Source organism: Propithecus coquereli, unplaced genomic scaffold (assembly GCF_000956105.1).
Source record: "Propithecus coquereli isolate 6110/MARCELLA unplaced genomic scaffold, Pcoq_1.0 Scaffold75, whole genome shotgun sequence".
NCBI lineage: Eukaryota > Metazoa > Chordata > Mammalia > Primates > Indriidae > Propithecus > Propithecus coquereli.
In genome coordinates this window covers 493,418-512,793 of record NW_012153618.1, presented here as the reverse complement: position 1 = coordinate 512,793, position 19,376 = coordinate 493,418, and the positions used below count along the sequence as shown (strand labels likewise).

The following is a 19,376-nucleotide window of genomic DNA, read 5'->3' as shown; positions in this document are numbered from 1 at the left end:
CCATGACCTCTCATTAGTGGAAAATAACTGATTATATCTCAAAGGGGAGAGAGAAGTAAACAACTTTCTGATTAATAGTTATTTCATTTCTCTATTTCTTTCTTATAACAGCAATTTAAATCTGGCAGGAAATTAAAAGCATTACCTCAATCCATGAGGTCTCATCCCCATACCAGCAACATCAGGAGGATAGGGTCCGTGTTGATCTTTTGGGAAGACTGCATATCTCGGTCCTAAAGGAGGAACAACAGGAGACCTAATATTCCCAGGATAGGGAGGTGGGGGTCTGGTGAAAGCCTGGTTGATACTCTCTGGTTGCCAGTGTTGAAGAGGCCCTGGATGAGGCACTACTGAATCCTGTGACCCCTTCTCCTGTCGACCTGCAATCTTCTTATGCTGTTGCTGCTGAAGAATGATTTCACGTAACTTCTGCCTCTAAATGGAAACAAACAAAAATCACTGGGGTTTCTCATAACTAATGGCTTTTTACAGGTCGGTGGCTCTTTAAATCGTAATGCTTTCATTATGTGGCTATGGTAATTTTTAAAATAAATGTTTTCAAGTTTGATAAAACAATAGTCAGACTTCACTATTCAACAGATTATAAAAAATACATTGATGATTTGAGTCCTTTTCCTTGCCAGACAACTATTACGAAACTAAAACTTCTGTATTTAAGGATTTCCACAAAATTCATGAAGACTGAAATTGCATACAGAATAAATCCAATTAAATTGGTAATTAATTTTACCAATTTCATTTTTCTTCTTTGCAGTATCACAAAGTCTACAGGACAAAAAGAAACTTTATCAAAAGAAAGGCTAGAGGCCGGGTGCAGTGGCTCACGCCTGTAATCCTAGCACTTTGGGAGGCCGAGGCGGGAGGATTGTTTGAGCTCAGGAGTTCGAGACCAGTCTGAGAAAGAGCGAGACCCCGTCTCTACCAAAAATAGAAAGAAATTAATCAGACAACTAAAAATATACAGAAAAAATTAGCTGGGCATGGTGGTGCATGCCTGTAGTCCCAGCTACTCGGGAGGCTGAGGCAGGAGGATCGCTTGAGCCCAAGAGTTTGAGGTTGCTGTGAGCTAGGATGACGCCACGGCACTCTAGCCCAGGCAACACAGTGAGACTCTGTCTCAAAAAAAAAAAAAAAAAAAAGAAAGGCTAGAGTGGCTAAATAAAGAAAAACAGAATAAAAAACATTAACACCTGTATAAAAATTACTCAGTTTGATGAAATGAATAGCATCCTTAAATACATTTAAAACAACGGAGAACATACAGCATGTTTACCTGTCTCAATTTCTCTGTATCTGCTTGAGACATATTTACAGTATTTTGCGTATCGGTTGCTCCTGAAGTGGGTACAGGCCCAGGCAGCTGGGAGGCACTGGAGAACTGCTGGCCCTGAGAGCTCGCAGGAGAGCCTGCCGACGTTCCGAAGCTCCCCTCTGATCCAGGCCCTGGCTGATCTGCAATGTCATGAGCAACTTGAGTTGCTCCAAAAGAGCCAGCCTGAGACCTTGGAGTCACAGCAGGCTGATCACAGGGATCACGAGCAGCAGACGGGGAAACACGGCTAAATGTGTCTGAAAGACCAGGTCCCGGTGGCCGAGGCGTCTGGGAACACGAATCAGGTGGCCTTACCAAGGGGGCAGGTAAAGCTGGTCCTCGGTTCTGTGCTGCTGGCAGGAAAGGATCCTGATTTGGCATGAGGACTGGTCTTGTCATTGAGGACCTAGTAAACCCCTCTGACATCCGTGGCCTTGGTGTTGCTGGTGGCTGAGAGTAAGGAACAGAAATTCCAGGTCTTGGTGTTCCAGGAGGATGAGCATATGGATCTGAGTGCCTAGGATTAGCTGAAGATGTAACAAACAAGTCAGTTTGTGGAGACGGTCGAGGAGTTGGGGGCTGCTGACTGTATGGATCAATAGCCGTAGGCCGGGGAGTTCCAGGAGGTTGGGAATAAGGGTCTGTATTGGATCGAGCTGGTCCTGAGGGTTGGGAATAAGAATCTACAACAGGTCGTGGAGTTCCTGGGGGTTGGGAATATGGGTCCTGAGATGTTGGCCTTGATATAGTTCCAGGCTGGGAAAAGGCCCTAGAAGGATGGGCAAACGATTCAGTCATTGCTGGATGTGGGGTTAGGGGAGGCTGGCTATATGGATCATTTGACTGACTATGAGAAAAATTATCTACAGGTCTTGGTGTCAAAGCAGGTCTTTCATAAGGGTCAACGGACAGTCGCCTTGATGCCTGTGACACTGATCCATAAGGGTCCTGAGAGGACGGAGGCAGCTGCATTGGAGTCTTAAATGGTCCAGGACCACTATCAAGAGGTGTAGGTGTCAGCAAGGGTCGTGCATATGGGTCAGATATCCGTTGCCTTTGAAACACATCTGCCCTGGGAGATGGTTTGGTAAAGTGATCGTTGGTTCCAGCTGCTACAGGACCTTTTGCAGTTTGTTCTGAAACTATAGGAGAGCGGGGTAGGCCCAAGGGTTTGGGAAATTGATCTGTCATCACAGGCCGAGGTGTGTCTGGAGGCTTTGCATATGGGTCACTATTTGTTGTGGAGGAAGAACATAAATCTCTGACTGGGGATGGCCTATTTGCTGTTGTCTCACTCATCTGAATGGGCCTAGCTACTGATGACAAAGGTGCACAGTTTTCCACCGGTGCAGAATTTCTTCTGGGAAAACTATGGCCCCCGGCAGGTGGTCTAGGAGTACCGACCATTTTTGCATAAGGATCCATTGGAGATGGTGGTCGGGAGTTAGAGGATCCAGGTGAAAACATTTGTGGTGAAGGCGGCTGAGAAGTCTGAGACTGAGAAAGGCTCTCCTGAATGGGAATCCGAGATGGGGCTGGAGGAGGAGGTGGTGCGTGTGGTTTTACAAACACATCATCTGAAGATGTAGAAGTAGGAGTACTGGGTAGTTGTTTTGTAAACAGGTCTTTATGGAATGACTGTGCAGGAGACATATTTCCATTCCCAGGCTGAGGTGTCAAGGGACTCTGTATCCCACTACTTGGTGTATCTGAACCAGACTGCATCAGAAGATGCTGAGAACCAAATTGTTGCTGTTGTTGCTGCTGCTGCTGTTGCTGCTCATTTTTCACCTGTTCAAGTTTCTGTGTGGCTTCAATTTTAGCTTGCTGCTTACTTTTCTGACGCATTTGCTGTTAAAATCAGAAAGAAAAAACAATCATATGGTTAAGGAAGAAAATAACCATTATGAGGGAAAAAAAAGCAACAGAAAGTTAATTTGTGTGATGTCAGCAGCTACCAGATTGCTCTCATATTAGATAATAAATTCCTAAAGAAGAGGGATTATTCACCACAGTATGTCCCACTTATGCCTAGGCAGTATATTGTTTATAGTATTTCAGTAAAGCTCCCAAATCAACTTAAACACATTTTACTTACTGAGGAGGGAAATGAGTCTATTTTAAATCAAATTTTCATGGTCTACTAAGAACTATCTTCTGAAATAATAAATGCCTCTCTTCTTGAAAAGTGAAAATCCAACTTAAGAAAGTAGATTACCCAAAAAATTCCATACCTGTCTAAATTTCCATTCCTGTTCATGTTCCGATTCTCTTTGCTTTAACGGATCTTTAAAAAGATCCGAATCAATACGAGAGCTGGGATCGATGCTATCTTGCTGTTGCTGCCTTTTCATGGAGTCATTTGACATCTGTACTTTATTAATACGTAAAGCAGCCCTGTTATCTCTGGCTTTTTGCTTTGACAAAAAGAGAAAAAAAATCATTCCCCAGAACATGTTAACATGTTTTAAGAAGTACAAATAAAAATTAGTGTGTACTTTATCACATAAAAGAAAAAGTTTAAATAATTGAAAATAGCTGAAATATTATCCTTCAAAACTTACAGCCTCCTAAGAAAGGACCTGGACAATAACCCATCTTCTCTCTTTATGCTGCCTGGTACCTACCAGGGGAGGACATGTTTATATCTATGTATTTGAACCAGACTAAGAGATCCCAGGTGTAATATTTTTTATCCTAATTTTCTTAACTCCATAGAAAATTTAAGAATCTCTCAATTTAGAAAAGAAAAAATACCAATTCACTCCTCAAAATAAAGATCTGAATATTTGAAACTTATCAAAGAAAATCATTAAAAAACATTAAAAATATCCTGTAATTACTTTAATAAGTCAAACAAGATAGCATATTGACACATAATACATATGCTCTATCCTAAGCAATAATTATAATTGAAAATATGTGCACTGGAGAACAAGTTAGAAAATAATTGTATATAGTTTTCAAAACAGTAATACAGATTTAATATGCTTTAAAATAAAAGCAAGAATTTAGTTCCAGTTGACAATGTTGATTTGGCTCTTTGGAAGAAAACAATTCACCATCTGAACTGTGAATCTTAGAAAATTCTCTAATAGTTCCTGGCAAAGATCTTCCAAAAATTATAAAGATGTCTAGGTATGTTTCTTTCAAGATGAATAAAGATTCTTTATTAAACCTAACTAAAAAAGAGCTAATCGTTGAAGAAATTGAGGCACACTAATTCAGGCTCCAAATGCAGTACAATTGTCCCTCAGCATCCATGGGTCATTGGTTCCAAGACTTTCCTCAGATACCAAAATCTGTGGTATTTTTTGGGATGCTCAAGTCCCTTACATGAAATGGCACAGTATTTGCCTATAATCTACTCACATCCTTCTATACGCTAATGAATCATCCTTCTATATGAAATACCTAATACAATGTAAATGCTATGTTAATAGTTATCTTCTATTGTTTAGGGAACAATGACGAAAAAGGTCTGTACTTGTTCAGTACAGAGACACTTTTTCCCCCAGAATATTTTTGATCTGTAGTTGGCTGAATATAAGAACACAGAACTCATGGATACAGAAGGCCAACTGTACTCTTTGCTGAAGAGATGAAACAATTTTAAAGTGAAATGAATTAAATACACCCCCCCAAAATAACTGATTTTCAATCTTCAGCATCATGGTCTGTTAACTAGCTTATAAAAATGTCACACTCTATGTTAAGACATAATGAGGAAAATCAGTGTAAAAATAAAGTTGCTTGTTGTTAGAAGTATTAACAAGCATTTTCTGCAATGGAAAATTTTTATTAACCTAAGACAATAAAAATAAGGTTCAAGAATTGTGTTTGAAGGTTTCGTTCATAGGAGTTTTTAAAAGTACCACATATGGTGCTCTTTCCTGAGAGCTTGCTTTTCTCCACAACTTAGCAATCTGCTTCACTCTAGTAGTCCAATCTGCAACAAAAGCACAGGGTATACACTTTTGTAGAGCCACGTTAATGATGTGTTATAATAAAATACATTGAACTGCTGACAGTTCATCTTATTCAGGCCACATTTTTCATGATGTAGTAGTAGTATATTAATGAAATTCTTTACACAGTACAAAGTTCCTGGTACAGTAGGCCAAACAAATATTTTCTAAATGAAATGTTACCTTATGAATCAATAATTTGGCTTGTAGAGTTGGGAAGTTTTTAAATTCTGGGGCTAAGCAGACAGAATAAATTTAAGCCAAGTAAAACAAGTTACTTCAATCATGTTAAGATACTACCAGAACCAAAGTAAAAGCTGTAAAACATCTGCTCTAAATAGAAGTCTATCAATTTGACCTAAAGGAATTAATCATAGTTTGAAGCATCCTACTAGCATTTGTGTACAAACAACACATTGAAAAGTAATGATTTCAAACCATTTCTATGAAATTCAGTGTCACAACGGTATACAAAAGGAAGTTTGGGTGAGATCAACAGCTAATGATAAATACAGAAATGATTTATTCTGTATTTAAAAAAGCAAGCTTCCAAAAAGCGAATAAAAATGAAAATCAGTTGACAAACCAACAGCCTTTACATAGCATTCCATGGGGTTCTTGAATCAGAAAGTAAAATTATTAAAGAAAATTAGTTGGGGGAAAAAAAAACCATAGCTCTGCTGTAAGGACATTTTATGCAGACAACGCAAGTGTATGTATGGTTAAAAAAAGTAGTTGAAGAATGGGATGTTGCTTTCACAAGCTTCCCTGCACTAAACCACTCATTCCTACCATTAGCATTTGATTTATTTCTACACATGATGAGTAAAGCACCACAGGGAGACCAAAACAAAAAAAGACACGTAAAAGGTAGGGGTCATCCACATGAAAAGTCACACCTCCCACAATTTAGAAGAGCTTATCTGTTGACAACTGGGAAACTACTGCAAAACAGAGTTTCAATAACTTTCAATACTGGCCTGTCTGACAACGTGAACTCAAAATAACAAAACAGCATTGCTTGCAAATATTCAACTGACATTTCATTAATCCAAGTGTTTCAATCACTAATTAATCAGAATTTTCAAAAATAGTACTATTCTATTATCTGCTCTTTTCACACAGGCAGTGGTAATAGCTGGCCAGGAAAAGTGAGGAAGGAAGAAGGGAAGATAACACTGAGTTAGTTTCAATACAGACATCTAGAATTGACTCTGATTTAGCCTAAGTTAATATTTTTGATTAAATGATGGTTTCTGTTCTAGGAATTTTTTTGTGTAACTATGTAACACTGACTTCTGCATATTTATAAGCACTGCTAGGCACTGGAAAAATGACCATTCCAGTAATTTAAACTAACTTTTGGGAAATAATGTGAATAGGTGCAGGGCTTAGGCCTAAGAAAACGCACGATGTTTCTAGACATCTGGGGAATCTTCACACTATAGATCATGATGCCAGACGAAAATTAGTGAAGTTACAAGGGCTATTTCAGTGAAGAAGAAAAAAAAAGTTATTACACCTGAGAGGACACTGGTAAAATAGATAGCAATAATGCATCCATGACTTACCAGGGAATTCTTCCTTTAAGTTGGGGAAATTAATATTTGTGTAGAGAACTGGTGCTACAGTTGCCATTTCACCCAGAGCCTCCTCTTTTTCCCACTTAAGTGTGCTTCTCTGGGCGTTCGACATCGTATCATTTTCTCCTTCCACAGTGGGAGCTGATGACGTCCAAGAGTTGTTAGGATCACTTGCCATTGGATTAAATGCTGGATTTTTATCCCTGGCAAAAAATAAACATCTTTACTTCATAAACATAAAATAACTTTCTAATACCATGTTCAAATACAACTTTCATCAAAACCTATTACAAAGTAGCTAAAAGTAACATGTTTATTTCTAGCAAAAACCACAATAAATGCAATATACAATATTATGCACAATAATTAAAACATACTAATTAATTTATATATAGATCAAACAGAAATTGGTGCAATTTTAGTTTCCATAGAAAATAAGGCTTTAAGATACCTGGCATCAGGATAAGGGGATTGTGCTATTGCTGAGAAAGTTCCTAGTCCACTTCCAGGAGGCAAAGAATTATGTGGGAGGTGAGGACTAGGTCCAATAAGGCCATTCATGAGTGGCATCCGTGAAAAAACATCTTAAGAGAAGAAAATGATAATTAGGTTGCATAATATTCATAAAAATCAAGCAAGTGAAATACAGTTAGTTGACCCTTGAACAGGAATTTGAGCTGCACTCAAATTGAGGTCCACTTATACGTGGATTTTTTTTCCAACCAAACACAGATGGAAAATACAGTATTCTCTGGATGCAAACCCCCTACATACAGAGGGCATGCCTTTCGTGTATGTAGGTCCTGCAGGGCCAACTGCAGAACATGAGTATGCTTGGATTTTGGTATATGTGGGGATCCTGGGATCAATGCCCCATGTATACCAAGACACGACTGTACTTCTAAATAAAAACTTTAATGATATTTAAAAGTACTTTTTTCAATATTATACTGTATAATACTGCTTAAAGAATAACTTTTGGCTATAAAATTTTGAAATACGGTCTCTATAGCTGTTTACTTCATTACGGTATACTAGAAATAGCATGTGTTTTTGAGTCCGACAGCCCTGGTTGAATCTTAATTCTCCTACTTGTTAGAGGCAGAACAGAATCAATTTCTATTTCTGTAAAATGTAAGTATTCTGGTATTTGGGTTGAGATAATGTATGCACAGCCTTTAGCATACTGTCTGGTATGCAGTAACTATTCAATACGTATTAACTCTATAAAAAGAATGAATCACAGTAAATGCTACTAAGTTTTATCAAATATTCTTTTTCATGATTGAAAATTACCAAACAGATGCTCCTTATATTTTACTCCTGCCCCTCATAATACAAAAAACCACCTATGATTTTTTTTTAATATTTTTGTTTTTTTAGAAACAGGGTCTTACTGTACTGCCCAGGCTACAGTGCAGTGGTATGATCATAGGTCATTGTAACCTCTAACTTCTGTGCTCAAGTGATCCTCCCGTCTCAACCTCCCAAGTATCTGGGACTACAGGCCTGCCACGCCTGGCTCATTTTTTCTATTTTTGGTAAAGTTGAGGTCTCTAACTCCTGGCCTCAATTGATCCTCCCTCCTATAGTGTTTGTGATTACAGACATGAGCCACTACACCAAAATCCATCTATGATTCTTAAATTGGCACTTTCTCTAAAATAGTTTTGAAAAGTAAGCAGTAGTAAGCAGTATTTCATCCACCATTATCAATTAGGTGATTATTGTTAAAAAATACACACTCTGTTTTTGGCCTAATTTTCATTACTTGCAGTTCAGCCCCCAAATGCATTTTAACTCGCATTCCAGCCCATTCACAAGCTTCAAATACCATATCATTTTCCTTCTAAACAGGCTTTAGGCAAAACCGTAAGATCATCTTCTGTTTCTCTACAACTCTCCCCTCAAGCATGTAACTCCAATCCTTATTGTGGTCATCTACTTGTCTAAACTATTTGGAAATAAGCCAGCTGTACTCAATGGAGTTTTCCAGCAAAGAAAAACTTTTTAAGTACCTTCAAAAGGGCCTCCCAATTAAACTTGGATGATTGGTGGAGACATACTCTAATACAAGGCCTCTGTTAACTATTTTAACACTTAGAACAGTACTATTACAGGAGATCCACATCACCAACTAATTATACAAATGGCAATATCATCATAAAATTAGCTAATACTTGGGATATCGATAGAGAACTCCTAACCTGATTACTTTGCCATACTATTAGATTAAAAAAACAAAAGCAATGTCTCACACACGTGATGTTTTATAATGCATGATGTCCTTTTACCTAAACCAGATCGTCCAAATGTTACAACACTAAAGTAAGTGTACATAGCTCCAGTGTATATGTGAAGATACTGAAGACGACCAACAACAAGTTGTCAAGATTCTGTCTCAAGGACTTGCTAGAACTACGTGACTTCCACGATAGGGCTTATCCTACACTAAATGTCAGAGCTGGGCCCACCCACTGGACCAGATTTTCACAATGGCAAAATTCTACAACACTTAAGTTTACTCTAAGAATTAAAGGACAAGATTTCTGCTTTTATTCAAAATAGAATGCTACATCTATTTTCAACTTCAGTGAAAAGTAGGTTCCATTAAGGAATCTGAAATTTTAATTAAAAATATCAAATGTTTTTCATGTAATTAGGATAAGGAAAAGCTTCTTCATTGGTAATGAGAATGTGATCCACACCATAGCTATCTGCTCATATCAGTACCATCTACTACAATCACAACATGACCATATTGAAACTTTTCCTAATGGTATTATTAATAGCTATTATTTCTTAAGCATGCTACTAAATGTGAAGAATGTTCTAAAAGCTGTACGTGTATTAACTGTTCACATCATCATAAGAACCTGATGAAATAGGTTATGGGTAGCTCCATTTAAGCAACGACAACCCAGAGATGTTACATAACTTGTTCAAGGACACATAAGTAAACGCCAAGTATTTTTCCTTCATTACTATTTTAATTAAGAGGTGGTCTTTATTCATCCTTCAAGTCTAACCTAGTTGTATCAGTTTATAAAAGTTGAAAAGTTACTTAGCTTTTACCTAAATGGATTTCAACTTACTATAATCTCAACCTTCTTGAAATTTCCCTTCTCTATTTTCTGACCTTTATCACTGTCAACATATTATGCGGCCTCCCCTTCCTCATCACTCCTACTGAAGTTACTCCAGTGAATTATCAACAACCTTCCCATAGTTCAACAACGTCTTTCAAGTACTTGGCCTACTTCACTTTACAACCTTTACATCACTTTCAAGAACCTACACCTCTCAATGTCTCAATCTCTCAGTACTTTCTTCACTTTCACCTATCTCTGAAAAAACAGAAAGAAAAGGAACATGTAATTGCACAGCTAATATAAATCAGGTAAGTATTAACTTCATTACTTTTAATTAAAAAGAAGAATCCCTTAAGATTCTGTACTCTACTGGCAGTATATTCTTTTAAGAAATCTTATCCTTCCCATGACATCAATTAGCACCACTACACAGACAATGCCTATATTTTCATCCATAGTCTTGACTAACTGCAACTGTCTACAGGTCAGAACAATGGATATGTCCCATTTTTACCAAAAGTGTTCTAAAACAAAACTCATTATACTTCCACTACCTTCTACAACACACATACACTGTCTTCCTTTGTTCCGTGTTTCATGATTATCCTCTAGACCAACCTAGCTTATATATAGTTTATTTCCCCCTTTTCTTCACACTTTACAACCATTCAGTAGCACAATCCTACCTATTCCAACTTCACTGTCTCTCACAGCCATTCCTTCCTTTCAAATAGCATTGTAAGTACCTTTACATGGAACCTATGTTTTAACTTAGTCCCAGCCACAATAAATTCATTAGCACAACTCTTCTTGTCCCAAATTGACTTCCAATACTGACACTAGGCGTATCTTACCAAAACATAACTGACAAGGTCATTCCACTGGTGTGAGGTTTTCAATGCCTCTTAGAGGCCTGGAGAAAAAAGGCCAGCTGCCTCTGCCTGTTTCCCCTAGCAGTCTACAGTCTAGCACCAGTGTCCACTTCTAGTTTTGCCTCCTTAAACACTGCCCACTTATTCCTCCTCCTTTACTCTGGACAATGTTAAGGTTGCCATTCTTGAATACCTGTGTGCCACCCTATATGTAACTTGATCATGCTTTATCCTTAAATTAGAATTATTATTCTTTCATCAGGCGCTACGGCTCATGCCTGTAATCCTAGCACTTTGGGAGGCTGGAGTAGGAGTACTGCTTCAGGCCAGGAGTTCAAGAACTATAATTCTTTCAAACATGAACACTGAAATCTTAGTGATTCACTCTACTGTAATATAAATTAGTTGCACATGTGAAAGTCTACAGTACTAGGATTATAAGCTCCTGAGAGTAGGCAGCCTTACTGACCTTGTATTACACATTAGCACCTAGCCAAAAAATACAAATCACCTCCTCAAAACCTTTTTAAAAATACATACTTTCTAGAATACATACTTCTAGTTATAGAAAACATGAAGACAGATCATTTTTTACATGTAGAGAAGAAAAATACTGAAAGTCTTAGTCATTAAAAAGCATACAGAACAAGAAGAAAAAAGAAAAAAAGCATATGGGAACAATTAAGAAGCATGTATGATGAATGTTCTACCAAGATGTAAATCACATGTTGAATCTAGCAAAACTCATGGTAAATTTATGCTTAGAGGCTAAATGGGCAGGAAATAAGATATTTCAATTGTGTGAATTATGGAATTTTTCATGTATATACAAAATTGGTAGTAAAGATTAACAAATTATTTGCACATTTCTGCACTTACTCAAAAAATATACACTGCCATAGAACTCACCTGTACCGCTCAATCTCCTATCTACTGCAATGGATCTCAATTCTAGGCTTTAAGATTTCAAGTCTCCAGAACAGGGAGAAATTGGAGTCTTAAACCTATTTTATGTGGCCACTAGGTACAAGTAGGTAGAAGAAAACTGATCAAACAAATCAGGAAGATTTTTACAAAATTTCATATGAATTTCATAGTATCTACAGGGGTAGAAAGGTCACTGATTTACTCTGAAAATATGTACTGAACACATACTCTGTGGTAGGGTGTAAGATGAGGAGCAAGACACACATAACCCCAGCCTTTACAGAGCTCAAATTCTAAAGGGAAGACCTGAATTACCCTGACAGGTATTTGTATTTGTGCCACATGCTACAAATGACAAGCATGGGGGTAGTGGGAAGATGGTGACTGGCTAACCTCTGAGAAAATGAAAGTGAAACTGAAACCAGATCAATGAACACAAGGCAGCCAGGTGAGGGTGGGGTGTGGTTCCCCAAGCAGATAAGTCTCTGTGTAGGAAATGGTTAGAGCAGAAGTGAGCTAGGATGGGAAGGGAAGAGGGGGGGCACTGTCACATCCTCACCCCACCAACGAACGAGCAAAAGAATTCTGGTCATAAGGTAGATCAAAGATTTACAGAGATTTCAAGGAGGTAAGACATATGACTGAAGTTACTATTTTTCTATCATTACAAAAGAGGATTTTCTCCTATTAGTTTGGGTAGATGGCTACTCGGAACAGGGCAAAACTCACCTGAGTGTGTGAACATACATACACATATACATATATCCACACACGTGTGGTTATCATGTAGAACCATAGTTCTAAAAGTCGTAACATACCCTGACTGTGTAATGGCAGCAGCTGTGTCTGGGGGCCAGGCTGTGGTAACGGAGCTGGCTGAGGGGTTGCAGGACTAAGTACAGCAGTAAATAAATCTTCAACATCCTTTCCTCCAAGCTCTATGAGATAAAACAGAAATAGTAATAAGATCAAAAGACTATTACATTCACAATATAGGGAATGTCATTTGCATAAACTAAAAAATCGTTACACAAATACCTGGAATTTTATATAACTTTCCAAGAATTGCTCCTAGGATAAAATAAAGATATAAAAAACATTAACTATGAATTCAATATACTGATACATAGTAGCATTTAATTGGCATAGAAATTATCAGAATAGAAGTTAAATTATAAATAAGCATGCAGAAATCTTTGAAAATCATATTTACTCATGTCTTTTAGAAAGCCTAGATGTAGGGCAAATATTTTACCATCTGTGACCATTTTGTCTAGTTCAGGACTGAGGATTCCATCTAGCTGCTCTTCACTTAATGGTCGTAAACTCTGATTGACACTTGGTTGAGGCAAAGAGGAAGGATCATCAGCAACAGGACCAACATCTAAAAGAGTAAGGTGAATGAACAGAGGAGTGAATTCAGAATACTCATGCAAAATGTATAGCAACATTTACCTGCATTAAAATATAACAATATGATTAAAATAGAGACATGACATCTGTAATTGTGAATTAATCAGAACTCATATCAATTTAGGTAGTCAAGTGAAAATTAGACACAATATATATGTAACCTTAGGTATAACTTAAAGTTGTATTTTAATAAGGATAAATACATATCTTGAGGAACAAAAGAACATATCTGATGCTCAACTTACCAACTACTGTAAAAATAAGCCTCATGATTAAGATAGGAATTTATAAGAAGTCAATATACAAATAATTGCTTTAACTTGGAAAACAGTGGTATCAAATGTACAGTTCAATTACAATACACAGTATGTGAAACAGGAGGGATGAGTTTCATATAAATTTAAAAGCTCTAAAATCCTCAATGCTTAAAAAACTTTATCCTTTGTAAATAATTTCAATTATAAGTTATATATTTAAAATATTCTGCAGTTACATTCTGAATATATAGATTATGTTTATAACATTATAATATGCTTTATCTCATACACTGGTATTTTAAGTAAGAGACACAAGTAAAGGTGATCTCTCATCTACTTTTTTCATGCTTTCTCATTATTACTATTAAACTAAAAATTTAGTCTCCTCTTATTTTGATCTTACATTAGAAACTAACTGTAATATTTGGGTAATATTATAATTACATATAGACAAAAATAAAGCCATTCATTAAAAAGCTACTGAAAAAGTCATCCAAAGTACAGCTATACTATGCTTTAGCCACACACAAAAAGGGGGAAAGCAAAATATGGATTAGTGACAAATTAGCACTACTAACAAATATGCATGCACCTACAGGTTGTTTCAGCTGAAATCACTATAAAAAAGAAGACTACTTCTAGTCAGCGGTCATCCATTGCTCAGGTTCTTACCAAATGGAAAAGGTGAGCTCTCAACCTGGAAAGTGCATAAATCAAGACCTACAAGACCCAAACCAAATAAAATGGATGATTACCACAGGAAAGGGAAGTGAGGGAAAATGCAAACAAAAGTAGAAATAAGATACAGCAAGACTTTAAGGCAACATGCCTTAAATTTGATGCAATTAGAAAGACAACAGAAATTAACTAACTTGGTATATCCCCTCCTAAACCAGGAAAACCAAGGTAAATCAAATAAAATGTTGAGTTCTTTGACAAAGCCAAAAACAAATGAAAGAAACCAAAAAAATTTCAGTTACTCAGAAACAGACAAAACTAAACTCGTTCTACACACATACACCTCTCACTCAGATCATAAAACAAAAATTGGGTAAACGGTATTCATATATACCTGAATGATCAACTGATTTTGCTAGGTCATCCGAAATTATTCCAAGAATGTCATCATCTGTGTTTAAAACTTCAGAAATATCAGCTAATGGGTCATCAGCAGTACCTAAATATAGTAAGAATACTGAGTGATAAAAACTTAAGATTGTTACTTCCACGGTAGGGAGTTTTCATAGCAAAGGCATGCTAATATTCTGAATAACAAAAATTTATTAAAAATTTAGACTATTGGTTTTTTGACTAATAAATTAAGACAAAATAAAATTTAAAATAGAGACCCGTAGGCAATAAAAGTGAAACAGAACGAATGCTATAAGAAACAAGGCAAAAAAAAAATCCATTAAGAAAGTGGCATTTCTAAAAATGACATCTAGAAAATAAAACACAGTAGGAAAAGTTAGTAAAATACGAAAGACAAAACCCATTACTCTTTGGAAATTCCTTGTATAGCATAAGCCAGGTACCATCTAGTTACTACTTCCAGCTTTGCTCTTCATACTGATCATTCGCTCTTTTAAAAAAAAAAAAAAATTCAGTGTCCACAGAACTGTGTCTATGAATTATGTATCAGACGTTGTTCCACTAACACTAAAGCAGTGACTAAAACAAACCGCATGCCCTCACAGAGCCCACTTTCCCAGAGGGAATCAGACAGTAAACGACATCACTGTGATATAAACAAGTAAGGAAAAAGGACTCTAAGTAAGCTACAGGGATGCTGCAGTAGACAAAGTGGTCAAGGAAGACCTTTAGAAAGACATGAGTGAGCATAACTCTAAATGAAATGAGGGAGTAATATAGACAAAGAGGGAGACAGCTCTCCAGCCTGAGGAAAAGAAAACGTGAAGCCCCTGGGGAAGGATGGGTTTGCGAACACAGGAGGCTGGAGCCAAAGAGTGGTAGGAATAAAGAGGCAGCTAGGGCAGTATTATGTACAGTTTTAAACCTAAAGTTGTGGGAAGGCTGGAAGATAGGAGATGATGTGATTGTGCAGACCAGGCCTCTGGCGGCGGAGGGTAGGGGTGGGGTGAGACTGGCAGGACTAGAAGCCTGGACCCTTCAGAAGGGTACTGAGTCTAAGTGAGAGGCGACGCCAATTTGTACTACGGTGACAGGGAAAGTTGAGGTAAGAAGTGGCTGGCTTTGGGATGTATTTTGAAGGTAGAGAGAAACTTGTGTGAATGGGTAAGATGTAGAGTGTGAGAGAACGAAAGGTCAAGGAGTATCCTAAGGGTTTTGGGCTGGCTTAATAAAGAAGGAAAATATTAAACTGATTTACACTAGCTTTCATAATCATATTAGTCACTGCGTTAAAGAACATTTGAAAATTTTAATCCATCTTAACTGTAGTTTTACTTAAAATGGGGGGTGGGGGTAGAGGCATAAATGCACCACTCCAGATCAAACACCTCTGTGAAACTCAGTCTTGGTTCCGCTATATGCTTCTCAAGTAGAATTCAAACATAGGAACGTAACAGTAACTTTCATGTGCCCAAATATTCAGAAAGCTTTTAGAGAAATAAAATTGTTTCAATAATGTATTCTCTTACACAATACTGTATTTGAAAGAAAAATTCTGGATAATTCCTTCAGGGGTCATAAAGTGGTTTTCTGTTTGTTTTAAAGTAATGGAATTCTACTATACAAATTATAACTAATTTTCTTAAGAGACAGTTCAAAAAGTTTGGCCCTGCCTAAAGTAAAGGAGTTTCATCTCTTATCAACAAATTATTAAAACTGACATGAAGGGCTATACTGAATGAAATGAAGGCCTTCACTATTTCATTTTCCATTATAAAGGCAGAAGAGTGGTTCAACTGCAAAGAACATTGCATTTAATTTAGGTTTTGAAATAGGAGTATTTTTCTAGTCCTGTAAGTTTTTGCCTTATTGTAAAACCATTCTCTCTTTAGCAGTTTTGAGGAAAAAAGCAATTAAATAAAGGAAAAAGGAATAACTTATACCAATGTCTTTCCTGTCACAGTATGTCCTCTGTCCAATTTCAGTCCTTTTCCTTACAAAACTCAAGTGCAAATAACTTCTATTTAAGTCCTTAAATAGCTAGTGATGGTATTTATAAGGTATACAGTACAGTAAAACATCCTGTGAAAGACCCGCAAGTCTTTCATTATATATTATTTTAACAATGTATCGACATGGATAAAAGCAGATAAGTACTTAAAGCAACAGAATTAAGAGTTTTTAAAAATCTGGTAAGACTGAATAAACAAGAAGCATGACCTCACTATCAACAGTGAGGTAGACTGGACATGCACATGTGCACAAGAAGGGTAAGATTGCTTCTAATTATTTCAAGAAGTCAAAATCAAAAGTCTTTATTTCATTCCAGGATAATGAAGAGTTAATGAAGCTGTAACTACTCAATATAAAGTCACTTTTCAGTGAAGGATTGTATTAAAATTGTTTTTTTCAAAATGAGCTTATAAAATAAGCTGAGTAACACATGTAATCAACGTCAAAAGGAAGCTTGCCAGAAGAATTGATAGAACCATAAAAACCTACAAGTGAGGAAAAACACTGATCATAACTTACATAGCCAACTAAACTTCCGGAGCTTTGTTCATGTTAATAATACTTCATAAACATATCAAGCTCTCATACCTTTCCCTGTTAGTATTAGGTTATTAAATATGAAATGTCCAATTTGGAATCAAAAGGTTTATTTATCTCAAACAAGAAGCAGTACAATTAATCAAAGTATGCACCTAAACAATCGAGGCAGTTTTGCCATCTTAACAGTAGCTTGCTTATGCCAGCAGCAAAGAAGCCTGGAGAGCGAGTGGCAATGAAATAACAAGAGGCGTTTTCCACAGCTTATGGAGAATTGAATGTTTTTCCTAGCAAGAAGTGGTCCAAGGCCTGGAAGAAGGGGTAATCAGTTGGTGCAAGGTCTGTTGAATATGGTGGACGACAGAGTTTCCAAGTCCAGCTTCTGTAGTTAGAGCAGTGTTGTTTTTTTGCAATATTCGGTCTTGCAAGAGGATGTGGCCTGTCTCTATTGACCAATCTAGGCTGCTTAATCACCAGCATCCTCATCATTTCATCCAACCGGTTGTAGTACACATCCACTGTAATCGACTGCCCAGGTTTCTTTTCTTTTTTTTTTTTTTTTTTTTTTTTTTAAATACAGCTAGGGTCTCATTCTTGCTCAGGCTGGTCTCAAACTCCTTAGCTCAAAGCTCGGCTTCCAGTGCTACAATTACAGGCGTGAGCCACCTTGCCCAGCCTCGACTGATCAGGTTTCATGAAGCTGTAGTGGATAATACCAGCACTGGACCAGACACCATTAGCTTTTTTTGAAGAATATTTGGTTTTGGACTGTGTTTCGGCACTTCATCTTTATCCAACCATTGTGCCGAATGCTTGCAATTATCAAAAATAATCCGCTTTTCATCACAGGTAACAATATGGTGTAGAAATGGTTCGCCTTTACGTAGTGACAGCAAAGAAAGGCAAGTTTCAAGACAATTTCTTTTCTGATGCTCATTTAATTCATGTGGTAACCACCTATCCAGCTTCTTTACCTTGCTGATTTGTTTCAAATGGTCCAATATTGTTGGAATAGTAACGTCAAACCTTGCTGCTAATTCACAAGTAAGTTGAGATGGATTTGCTTCCACTACAGCTTTCAACTCATCATTATCCACCTTGGTCTCAGGTTGCCCACATGGCTCATTTTCTATATTAAAATCACTACAATGGAACTTCCCAAACCAACGATGTACTGTGCACTCATTAGCCACACCCTTCCCAAACACGTTGTTATTATTTTGAGCTGTCTGCGCTGTATTGGTTCCACGACGGAACTCAACGTTAAAAAAATAACACGAATCTTTGACTTACCCATTATTTCACAAAAATTGCTCTAAAAAAAAAAATTTTTTTTTTGAAAGATAATCACAAGCCAAAATTGAGTTTGAAAGAATGAGGATGTACCTTCATTAAAAAAAAAAAAAAAAGGAAGTGTCAAGGTGAAATGTCAGAGATATCAACTGTCAAACTTAGTATTTAAGGAAATCAGATATTCCATACTTAATAACCTATTATTTCCCACATGCACTGCATCTAGGACAATGATTGTCAACCAGGGGCCGGTGTGCCAGCCAAAAAATATCTGGCAATATCTGGAGACATTTTTAACTATCATAACATCATGAAAGCAGAGATGTTGTTAAACACCCTGCAATGCACCAGACCAGCCTCCCTCCCACAACAAAGAATTATCTGGCCCAAACTGACAGTAGTGAGGAACCACGATCTAGAGCAATATATTTCACCGTATTAACACAGTCTGCCAACAAGTTCCCAACTATAGCATTCTTTTTGGTTATCCTCTATTTTGAATTTCTTAGGGCTCTGTAGTTAATAAAAAAAAATCTATCTTGTCTAAGTTGAAGATTATTTTACTTATAATTTACAACTATGGCCAAATTATACCCCTTTATACTGCCCTGAGCAAAGTGTAAACCAAACATTTTCCTTCACAACTCTTCATTTTATGGTAGTTACACAGGTAAATTATTTTGTCAAATCTTATGGATTAAAATGCACTAAAAATGCACATGAGGCCAAATGAAAGCATTTCAAAGGTTTAACTGAAAGCCAGATGAATGTCATATGATGCGAACAAAGTATCTGTGAATTATTACACATACCTTGAATTCCAGGTTTTGCTGGAGCTGAGGATGAACTAAGTAGGGGATCTAAGGAAGGATCCAAGAAACCTGTGCTCCTATTTGTTTTATATGAAAGCTGAGCTGTATCTTCTGATAGATTATCTAAACTCAGCTTGTTTTGTCTACTTGAATCTAGAAGATCTTTTCCAAAGAAAGCTTCCTA

The 19,376-nt window shown here is 37.0% G+C and overlaps 1 protein-coding gene across 1 annotated transcript in view; it reads right to left on the bottom strand.

Annotated features, from left to right (window-relative positions):
- The window catches only part of KMT2C (lysine (K)-specific methyltransferase 2C), a 127,732-nt gene that overhangs the window by 46,528 nt on the left and 61,828 nt on the right, over positions 1-19,376 (bottom strand). Inside the window, exons 20-30 of the mRNA XM_012662137.1 lie at positions 19,193-19,373; positions 14,518-14,622; positions 13,031-13,159; positions 12,814-12,846; positions 12,594-12,713; positions 7,336-7,468; positions 6,873-7,087; positions 5,209-5,282; positions 3,568-3,750; positions 1,295-3,184; positions 146-435 (exon numbers count right to left, since the gene is read on the bottom strand). Of these exons, the coding sequence (XP_012517591.1) occupies positions 146-435; positions 1,295-3,184; positions 3,568-3,750; positions 5,209-5,282; positions 6,873-7,087; positions 7,336-7,468; positions 12,594-12,713; positions 12,814-12,846; positions 13,031-13,159; positions 14,518-14,622; positions 19,193-19,373 (3,353 nt within the window). The remainder of the gene's footprint in view (positions 1-145; positions 436-1,294; positions 3,185-3,567; positions 3,751-5,208; positions 5,283-6,872; positions 7,088-7,335; positions 7,469-12,593; positions 12,714-12,813; positions 12,847-13,030; positions 13,160-14,517; positions 14,623-19,192; positions 19,374-19,376) is intronic.